Source organism: Lates calcarifer, unplaced genomic scaffold, assembly GCF_001640805.2.
Source record: "Lates calcarifer isolate ASB-BC8 unplaced genomic scaffold, TLL_Latcal_v3 _unitig_5086_quiver_549, whole genome shotgun sequence".
Lineage (NCBI taxonomy): Eukaryota > Metazoa > Chordata > Actinopteri > Centropomidae > Lates > Lates calcarifer.
In genome coordinates this window covers 11,985-22,240 of record NW_026117286.1, presented here as the reverse complement: position 1 = coordinate 22,240, position 10,256 = coordinate 11,985, and the positions used below count along the sequence as shown (strand labels likewise).

The following is a 10,256-nucleotide window of genomic DNA, read 5'->3' as shown; positions in this document are numbered from 1 at the left end:
TTTTATTTCCGTGTTTGCTTTCTGAAGCCCGTTAGCCTGCATGCTAAAAGCTAGCATCAGCGCGACAGCTGCTTTACGGCAAACACCTGATCAGACCGGAAGCGGAAGAGAGAGGAAAGTGCGCACCAGAAAAGCGGAGTCGCGCGGAGTGATCGATACGATCAATAACAGATATCAGAAACAGACCTGATCAGAGCAGGGAGATGAGCCGCGCAGGCGCAGAACTCAGGATCATGTTCAGCCCGGGGCGCGTGCAGCTGGTTCAGGTAAACACCCACCTGTAAACAGCTAGCGGAGCTAACAGCTAACACAGCAGGTCCTGGAATCTCCTGGAAAGTTTGTATACAGTCTGTTTCTGTTTAAATTGTTGGAGCGTCTGAATCAGTTATTGATAGATTGATCAGACGCATCGATCAGCTGATTTTTATGTTCTGCTGTTAAACCACTTCCGGTGTGAAACTGAAACTAAAATCAGGCTGCGCCCAGAAACAAATCTAATAAAGACGTCACGGATGATAAATTAGGTCATTGTTTCCAGGAGGAGTCACATTAACAACTGTGTTCATTCATCACGTGGTGCAGATGTTTTCTCACACTTGAGGACACCAGAAACACTCGACAGTTAAACTAACTATGAACACACTCTTCTTTCTAATGTAGTACTGATGTGGTACTCTGTGTTTTTCAGGAGGAGGTGGTGGTCCCGGGTCTGAGGGTCCTGGTTACTGGGGCGACAGGTCTTCTGGGTCGAGCGGTTTGCAGAGAGTTTCAGAACAACGGCTGGTTGGTTATCGGAACAGGATACAAGAGAGCCAGGCCCCGCCTCCTCCGCTGTGACCTCACTGATGAGGACGCTGTCAGAGGATTACTGCACGAGTACAAGGTACTGCATACTGTACTGCATACTGCTCCACAGACTGTACTACGTTCTGTACTACACTTACTGTGTTTAACTCTCAACGTATTGACATGTTAATAAAGTTATTTTGATTGTGTTAATAAAGTTATTTTGATCGTGTCTGTCTCAGCCCGACGTGATCGTCCACTGTGCAGCTGAGAGACGTCCAGATGTTGTAGAGAGACACACTGAAGCAGCTGTTAACCTCAACGTGCACGCCACAAGCACGCTCGCCAAGGAGGCAGGTCAGTGATCACGTGATGTCATCACACATGATGTCATCACTGTGTGTGTCACCTGTGTGTCACCTGTGTGTCACCTGTGTGCAGCTGCGTGCGGAGCGTTCTTCCTCTACATCAGCACTGACTACGTGTTCGATGGGAGGAATCCTCCGTACGGAGAAGACGACAGTCCGAATCCTCTCAACGTTTATGGACGGAGCAAACTGGAGGGAGAGAGAGAGACACTGAGACACTGTCCAGGTACCTGTCTGTCTGTAACCTGCCCTGTCTGTCTGTAACCTGTCTGTCTGTCCATAACTTGTCTGTCCGTAACTTGTCTGTCTGTAACTTGTCTGTCTGACCTGTCTGTCTGTCAGGAGCCGTGGTGCTGCGGGTGCCCGTCCTGTTCGGGGAGGTGGAGTCGGTGACGGAGAGCGCCGTCACGTCTCTGTGGCTGAAGGTTCAGGAGGCGACGGAGAGCTGCACCCTGGATCACTGTCAGCAGAGGTTCCCCACCGACGCCAGGGACGTCGCCGCCGTCTGCAGGAAGCTCTCTGAGAGAGCGAGACAGGTCAGACAGACAGGTGACTGTCGGAGAGACAGGTGACTGTCAGAGAGAGACAGGTGACTGTCTGTCTCTCCTCTCTTACCACCTGTCTGTCTCTCCACCCATCTCTGTCACTACCTGTCTCTCTCTTCCATCTCTCCTCTCTCCCTGTTTCTCACCTGTCTCTCTCTCCAGGACCCGTCTATCAGAGGGATCTTCCATTTCTCAGCGAAGGAGCAGATGACTAAATATGAAATGGCCGTTGCCATCGCTCAGGCCTTCAACCTGCCGTCCAACCACCTCATACCTGTAAATATACCAATCAGCTGATCAATATGATTTATACTGTAAAGTACTTATAGTATATAAGTACATATGCTGTTTCCATTTATTCTAGCCTCTGGTATTAATACTTTAGTACTGTGTAGTATTAATACTTGGTGTGTGTACCTCTCTCTACAGCTGACGGAGCAGCCCGCGGCCTCGGCTCTTCGTCCAGTCAACAGTCGGCTGAACTGTTCTCGTTTGGAGCTGCTGAACCTGAGCGTTGAGCCGCGACCTTTCACCTCGGCCATCACCGACTGTCTGTGGCCGTTCACACCTGACAAACGCTGGAGACAGACCGTCTTCCACTGAGAGACAGACAGGTGTGCACAGGTGTATACAAACAGACAGGTGTGCACAGGTGTATAGACTGTGTGTGTGGTGATGAATCCTTTAACCCTGAGTTTTGTCTGCAGGTTCCTTCACTGATGTCTGATGTTTCTGTGGAAACTGAACCCAGAAGAAAAACTACAGAACAACAACATAAACACAGTGTAACAGAGTATAACCTCACTGTGTGTGTCTGCGTGCAGGTGTAGGTGTGTGTCCGTCCTCCTGAAGGTTTTCGTCTCTGTCTTATCATGTGGTTTATATTTCATGTTTCAGTTTCAGTGTTCAGGTGTAAATATTAATCTTCAGTCATTTCAGTGTTTTTTTTTTATTCTGACCGACAGTTATTAGATAAAGCAGGAAGTAGATTCTGTCTGGAAACTCTACTGTGATCTACTGTGATCTACTATGGTTGGTGTTGGTTTATCAAACATTAAACATGTGAAACACTGAGTGTCCTCAGAGTTTTTATTTTGCACCTGTGGTGTTTCAGCTTTCAGCCTCTGGAGGGCGCTGATCGTTAATCAGTCAGGTTTATTGATCCTGGTCAGATTCAGGTTTAAGTGATTTATTAGGTGCGTTTGACTTTATGCGGCGCTGACTTGCCATGATGCATGCTGGGTCTAAAACCCTGCAGCCCATTAGATATTCGACTTTCACCTTCACTGTGCAACGTCACCATGTCACATGACGTTAAAACCTGCTCAGTTTTCTGTGTAACAGAGTTAAAAATACACTTTATGAATTATTATTTCCAATTTGTAAGTTTTATTTATCATTTTATGATTTATGAATTTTATCTCAATGAGATATTTTCATTTACCATCATTTTATAAATTCTTTATGTGGAAATTGTCTTCTGCCTTTTGTGTATCTCCTGGGCTTCTGTAGCCCCTCCCCTCTGCTCTCACAGTCCTGGTTATGTTAATGAGGGAGCAGAGGCGCAGAAGAAAACAACAGAAGTCAAACAATGTGTTTTAATGTTTTCTTCAGGATTAAATGAGCAGAGGAAACCATGCTTGAGTCCTGCCTTCTTCATGCCCCCAACCACACACCCGTTACATCTGCTTTTCTCCGACCGTGACCCACCTGTGTGACCACAGAGCTTCGTCCTGATTGGCTCAAACTTTCACTGACATCATGACATGTTGCAGGTTTTTATTCAGATCAGTTCTCTCCTGTGGTTTTCTTTGTGACCTCACTTCTCTGACAGCTCATGTTTTAGTTTCCAGACAGAAATGTTCAACTGTTACTGACTGTTCATCAGTTTGTTACTGGAGGAGAAGTAAAGACCTGAAAGGTCAGATTCTATCCTTCATGTTTCACCTGGTTTTTATTCTCAGTCTGAAACAGAAATTTGAAAAACTGATCTCCACAGAAGTGTTTCTCTCAATGTGTAACTTTTCCCCCATACACCTGGACACACCTGAACACACCATACACCTGAACACACCTAAACACACCGTACACCTGAACACATCACCATGGATGTTTCATACTTGATTTTTCTGTCCTGAAACGTTCAGACCAACAGATCTGTGGTTGAGTAAACCATGTGTATTAAGGTTTATAACAGTCGGACATGTTGAGGGGAAGATTTTTAATAAAAACCACAGAACAGCTGAGCAGGTGATTCAGTTTCTCTGATGAACAGCTGGTTCAGTCTCGCTGCAGGAAGTGTGTGCAACTTGACTGCAGTTGTTTCTCAGCAGTCAGCAGCAGCTATCTCGAACGCGCCCAGCGTCTCTATCTGACCCAGGTGTCAGGTCTGTGGTGGATCCAGGTGGAGATCAGTTCCTCATCAGGTTGTGTTCCGGACGGAGGAGGTGATCAAAGATCAATAAAGGACGGAGGAAGACCCGGACCGAGGAGGACTGACCCAGGAGGAGGCGCTGATCAACGTCTGCTGTCCTACAATCCACAGAAGAAGAAGAACGTTCCTGCACATGCGCAGTGTCTGTGTGTAGCCCCGGTCCGGTATTATTGAAGATGGCTGCGCCCATAGACCTGGAGCTGAAGAAGGTACAATCTGATTTTACATGTGTCTCGTCCTCATCTGTCCATCAGCTGGTCTCTGTTTAACTGAACTGCGACCGGAAACTGTACAGCTTAGCGCGAGGAGCTCAGTGTTAGCATGGGGAGCTCAGTGTTAGCATGAGGAGCTCAGTGTTAGCGCGAGGAGCTCAGTGTTAGCACGAGGAGCTCAGTGAGCTCAGTGTGAAATAGGACGTTGAGCCATTAAAATAATGATAAAAAGGAATCATGGGTTTGATAAAGTGAAGGGTTTTGTTGATTATCAGAACAGTTGGTGATTGATTTTAGATCGATTAGATCGACTGGTTGTCGCAGCTCTGATGACGAGTCTTCTCAGTGTCTGATAACTCCGGTAACTCTAATCAGAAACATCACTATATAGCAGTACCAGACTCCATTGACAAAAACAGGGATTTAACCAGGGGCTGCTGGAATACCACTACCTCCATCTGTTAGTGTGTTTGTGTTACTGTGTGGTACTTTTACTTCAGTGAAGTATCTGATTACTTCGTCCTCCACTGAAAGTCACACAGTACACAAACAGACAAACTGATGGAGGCAGTGGTATTCCAGCAGCTCCAGGTAAAAGTCTTTTTTTTGTCAAGGGAGTCTGGTACTGATTGTCTGGTTCAGAGATCAACATGTCGATAATTATTCGTCACGTTCCCTCTCCTCAGGTGTTTCTCTCACTTCCTGTCTCCACAGGCGTTCTCTGAGCTGCAGGTGAAGATGATCGACACGCAGCAGAAGGTGAAACTGGCTGACCTGCAGATCGATCAGCTGACCCGGGTCCAGAAACACGCTAAGCTAACTCACACTGAGATCACCACGCTGCCCGACAACACGCGACTCTATGAGGGAGTTGGACGCATGTGAGTTTCCACCACGAATAATTAACGGCTCCCGTACCTGTCCCTGAACGCAATATCTCAGCCTCTGCTGAGGAAGGTCATGTGATCAGACTGAAAGCTCCTGAACAGCTGCTGTGTGTGTTTCAGGTTCATTCTCCAGTCAAAGGAGGAGATCAACAACCAGCTGATGGACAAACAGAAGACGGCTGACGAGAAGATTAAAGAGCTCGAGGTACAACAACACAACTACATAAAAACAACAACACAACTACATAAAAACACAACAACACAACTACACAACAAGCCCTTTATTGCCTTAGCCTTTTAGCCTGGTAGCCTTTTAGTTTGTTTAGCTCCTTCACCCATTAGCCAGCTAACCTGTTAGCCTGCATTTTCAACAAGTGAGAGTCACGCAGGAGGACAGTACAGATCACTACGGGCCGTCTCACCTGTAGGACCTGTACTGTCCTCCTGTGTGAATCTCACCTGTGTGTTCAGGTGTGTGTTACTCAGTGTATGTGTTAGTGGTCTGACTGGGTGTTTGTTATTTCCAGCAGAAGAAGGTGTACCTTGAACGCAGTGTAAAGGAAGCTGAAGACAACATCAGAGAGATGCTTCTGTCCAGGAGAGCTCAGTGATCAATACTGATCAATAATCAATAACACGTCCTGTCAGTAACTCTGTTTGAATTGATATTAAACTGTTGAAGCTTCTCAGTCTCTGCTCCTGCTTTAATCACCAGGTTATTGATCACTGGAGACACACAATCATCAATCAAACTTTATTAAACTCTGACACACACACACAGGTTCGTCCACATGCTGCTGTGACATCATCACTGTCCGCGGTGATGTCATCGCTGTGATGTCATCTGTTGTTGTTGTTTGGGTTCTGGACGAAGTTGATGGAGTAGGAGCCGGTGTTCTGGTCCTGATTCACCTGGAAGTTTCTGGTCGAGAGTCCAAACGGCCTCAGGATCATGTTCCCCAGGTCTTTCAGCTTACCTGCACAGGTGAGGGGGTGGGAGGGGTCACAGAGGTCAGACACATGTTTCACATCCTCAAGTCAGTGATTTAATGATGATGAAGGCTGATTGATTGTTTGTAGTAATGATTAGTTAACAATAAAAGACTGAGGAGTGTTGTGTTCAGGTGCTGTACGTACTTATCATCTCCTCCTTCAATTTCTCATTCCTCTCCTGAATCTGCTGAGGTAACCTCTGACAGACAGACAGGTAGAGACAGACAGGTAGACAGCTGTCAGCACAGTGTCAGATTGAAGCTTCAGAATTTGAAGATGAATCTGATCCTGAAGGAATCTGGTCTGCCTGGGTCTGGTTTGTCCCAGCCATCAGTGAACTCACCATGCAGGCCTGCTTGGCTATGGTCTGGTTTGGGTCTTGGTCCAGAACCTTCTTGTAGTCCTCCAGAGCCTCGTCCAGCTTTTCTGTCTGCTCATAAAGCTCTGCCCTCCGCAGCAATGCCCGCACATAGTCTGGATTCAGTTCTATTGCTACGGCAACCAGACATAACCAATCAACATATGTGTCCAACAGTGATGTCATGTATAGGTGCAGAGTGATGACATCACTCACCTCTGGTACAATCTGAGATTGCCTGATCCTTCAGATCCTGAGAGGGAGACACAGTTAGCATCCTGCTACTATCATAATTAGCATCCAGCTATTATCACAGTTAGCATCCTGCTAATATCATAATTAGCAGAGCTCAAACATCTTCAAGTACAGTTTCCCTCAATTCAACTATTCCTAGAACTCTGTAGGTATCACTGTTAGTTTCTATTAGCATGTTGTTAGCCTATAGTTGGTGTACTGTTAGCCTGTAGTCTTGTTATCATGTTGTTATCATGTTAGCATGTTACCAGGTGCAGTCTTGCAGCAGCTCTGTTGGAGAACAGCACGGCTCGCTCTCTGCTGAAACAAACTGGACATAAAACCAAAGCCTCCGTGTAGCTGCGCTCCGCCGCCGACCAGTCTGCAGGGAACAAGGTTTTTAGTGGTTTAGGTTCTGGTCTAGATCCTGGTCTAGATCCTGGTTTAGAACTGGACAGACACTCACCTCCAGCTTTAAACTGACTGTTTCCTTTTTCCTTCAGAGTTAAACTCTGCTGCCGTTGATTCTGAAACAGAAGATAAATGTGTCAGAGAACTCTGATTTACAGCAGCAGACCTGTCACCTGAATGCCTCTTCACAGGTATTACCTCCTTCTCCTCGTCTGTCAGCTCCTTCTCCACCTCCCTCAGGTAGTCGTCATCAAACTCCACCTCTGGGCTCTTCTCCTCCTTCATCTCTGAATCTGAATCCTCCTGCAGCCTGTCTCCCTGCTCCTCCTGATGTCCTCCTCCTCCTCTGGTCTCAGTCTCTGTGTTTGTTATTGTCTCATTTTTAGCGTCACAGTATTCAGACCGTCCTCCATCCTGACGGGTCTCCTCCTCCTCCCGCTTGTCTCCCTGCTTCTCCTCCTCCTCCTCTCTGGGGTCTGGAGGCTCCAGGGTCTCCTGACAGTCGTAGAAGTCGTCCTCCTTCTCCTCCTGCTCTCTGGGTTTTCCAGCTGCTTCGTTGCATCTCTGTTCACCTCCTCGGCTCATACTGAAGCTCTGCCACACAAAACCAATCAACCAAATAATTCATTAATCAATCGTGTTTGATGTTTCTAACTTCCTGCTGCTCTGAGGAGATTCACTGAAACAGGAAACTGATCTGAGCTCGTGTCTCGACGGTTAAACGCGAAGGTTTTTCTCCACATGAAGCTCTGTCGGTATGTTAGCTCTCTAATTCAGGCTGCACTGTTTCCTCGTGCGCCATCCGAGCGCTAAATCAGCAGATTCCCGATGGGACTTCTGAACGGACAGACTGATTACAACAGCAGGTCACTAACGAACAGTCTGATTCATCCAAACAAACATTAAAATCTTAAATGTTTCGTATGAACGGAGTTGCAGCTAACGGCTAACAAACAGCTAACGGCTAACAAACAGCTGCGGTACGTAAACACGTCAACCAGGAGACACGTCACAGAGCAGCGTGATGTCATCAACATGGCGATTTATTAAAGGTTAGAATGATAAAACCATTTTAATTCACATTTATTTTCTCACCTGCTAACACTTGTTAGCCTGCCGAGGAGTCACTCTGTTCTCACTTCCGGGAAGATGACGCAGTTCTTCTTCGTCTATCGCCCCCCGATGGCTATGTTTCCATGGAGACCGCGCTCCTGCTGGTCCGGTGAAGTATGACAGCTACAGTCAGGGCGGCTCAGGATCTCCGGATGCCCCTCGCCCTCCACAGAGCCCACAGCATTTTAAAAGACATCGGTTTTTTGAACTGTTGCCCTCAGGGAGGCGGCACAGAGCAAGACCAGAACCACCAGACCTCTTTCCAACAGCCACCGCTACTCTCAGTCATTATTCAAACAAACTGTTTTAACTGAGCAACATCTCCAAATGTGAACCACTCACTAAACTGTGCTAAACCTTTTCTGCATTTCTGCACCTATTTATTTTTATGTGTAACGTGTGTATGGAGGTGTGTGTGTTTATGTTGAGATGCACAACCCGGGTGGTGTTTTAATCTTGTTGTGTTTTTGGCAAAGTGACAATAAAGACTATCTGTCTGTCTGTCTGTCTCTCTGTTTGTCTGTCTTTCTGTCTGTCCGTCTCTCTCTCTGTCTATCTATCTGTCTGTCTGACTCTCTGTCTGTCATCTGTCTGTCTTTCTCTCTTTCTGTCTGTCTATCTGTCTCTCTCTCTGTCTGTCTGTGTGTCTCTGTCTGTCTGTCATCTGTCTGTCTCTCTGTCTATCTGTCTGGTCACCTGTCCAGGTGAAGCTGCCTCTCGGCTCAGAGGAGATTCTGGCTCGTGTTTAAGATGGACAGACAGGAAGTGGATAGATATCACCTCCTTCTGCTCCTCCTCCATCACCTCTTCCTGCTACTCCTCCTCCTTTATCACCTCCATGTCCATCATCTCCTCCTCCTCTCCTGGTCGTCTCTATTCTGCAGCTGTATTGTCCTGTTGGTGTTGATCAGCTGCATCAGAAACACACACACAGTAATATTATGTTTATGACTCTACCTGAACTTAACTCCGCCCACAGGAAACGGTATGATGACATCACTGTTGATGCTAACGTAAGAAAACAAACTGTCCTTCATATTCAGACTCAGTTTGAACATGTGACGTCTTTCAGCTTTAACTGTTTGCAGCTGCACAGACAGTTTTAAGAGTCGGCTTCAAACTTTCCTCATGGAGATCTCCCATGATGCACTGAGCTCCTCTCTCTCTCTCTCTCTCTCTCTCTCTCTCTCTCTCTCCATCAGTATGGATTCATATCCCATGTTACATGTTACTAACTCAGTATCTTCTCTTTCCTGTAGTATTGTGCTCTTCTGTCTCTGTCTCCTCTTCTGTCTCTTTCTACAGGTATTTCTGCCTCTGGAGCTGTAGAGTCTGATCTGTGATGACAAGTCTCCTGCTGCTCCTACAACTCCACTCAACACCTGCTGCTAGAATTAGAAATTACTTATACTGCTATTAGTTGTATTGGTATGTTAGAAGTTAATACTTTAATTATCACTACTATCATTACTACTGCTGTATTACTGGCATCACTTTACATTTTTGTTTACATGGAATCTGTGTTATGCTATGTTCTTCTGCTCGAGGTTTCTGCCTCCTAAAGGAAGTGTTTCCTCTTCACTGTCTCCTAGTGCCGCTCATGGAGGATTTGTTGGGTCTCTCTCTGTAAAGACCTGTTTTAAAGAGTCTAGACCTGCTCTGTATGAAAAGTGCCTTGAGATGACTTTTGGCTATATAAATAAAACTGAACCTAATTGAATTGAAAGCAGTTCAGAGTGTGGAGGAAACGATGAACTGATGATGTGTTATTATTAACGCAGGTTCTCATCTATCAGCTGCTGAAGTTCGGACTAATCCAGGTGCTAACATTTCCTGTGGCTGCTGGGACTCAGCTTTTTATCATTCTAATGATAATAACCAAAGAGAAATAAAACTGTACAAGGCAAATCAACTG

The 10,256-nt window shown here is 46.2% G+C and overlaps 3 protein-coding genes across 5 annotated transcripts; 2 read left to right on the top strand and 1 right to left on the bottom strand.

The window, feature by feature from the left end:
* Window positions 1–69: 69 nt before the first annotated feature.
* mat2b (methionine adenosyltransferase II, beta) lies at window positions 70–2,773 on the top strand. 2 transcript variants are annotated; one of them, XM_018661960.2, is made up of 8 exons: window positions 70–266; window positions 689–883; window positions 1,029–1,143; window positions 1,228–1,380; window positions 1,497–1,690; window positions 1,862–1,975; window positions 2,129–2,323; window positions 2,407–2,773. In XM_018661960.2, exons 1-7 carry the CDS (start codon window positions 204–206, stop codon window positions 2,300–2,302), a joined length of 1,008 nt encoding a protein of 335 aa, XP_018517476.1. In that variant the 5' UTR covers window positions 70–203; the 3' UTR covers window positions 2,303–2,323; window positions 2,407–2,773. The 2 variants fall into 2 exon arrangements, with proteins under 2 accessions (XP_018517476.1, XP_018517475.1); XM_018661959.2 differs by having other exon boundaries at window positions 73–266; window positions 2,129–2,313.
* Window positions 2,774–4,177: 1,404 nt separating this feature from the next.
* Window positions 4,178–5,917, top strand: pfdn1 (prefoldin subunit 1). 2 transcript variants are annotated; one of them, XM_018661964.2, is made up of 4 exons: window positions 4,178–4,342; window positions 5,060–5,226; window positions 5,353–5,437; window positions 5,763–5,917. In XM_018661964.2, the coding sequence occupies exons 1-4, from the start codon at window positions 4,310–4,312 to the stop codon at window positions 5,841–5,843; spliced, it is 366 nt and encodes a 121-aa protein (XP_018517480.1). In that variant the 5' UTR covers window positions 4,178–4,309; the 3' UTR covers window positions 5,844–5,917. The 2 variants fall into 2 exon arrangements, with proteins under 2 accessions (XP_018517480.1, XP_018517478.1); XM_018661962.2 differs by having other exon boundaries at window positions 5,760–5,917.
* Window positions 5,918–5,972: 55 nt separating this feature from the next.
* On the bottom strand, window positions 5,973–8,463 carry ttc1 (tetratricopeptide repeat domain 1). The gene is made up of 8 exons (XM_018661961.2): window positions 8,324–8,463; window positions 7,427–7,822; window positions 7,284–7,344; window positions 7,087–7,199; window positions 6,800–6,836; window positions 6,569–6,717; window positions 6,370–6,424; window positions 5,973–6,209 (listed from the first exon to the last, which is right to left on the bottom strand). The coding sequence occupies exons 2-8, from the start codon at window positions 7,811–7,813 to the stop codon at window positions 6,073–6,075; spliced, it is 939 nt and encodes a 312-aa protein (XP_018517477.1). The 5' UTR covers window positions 7,814–7,822; window positions 8,324–8,463; the 3' UTR covers window positions 5,973–6,072.
* Between the last annotated feature and the right edge of the window lie 1,793 nt (window positions 8,464–10,256).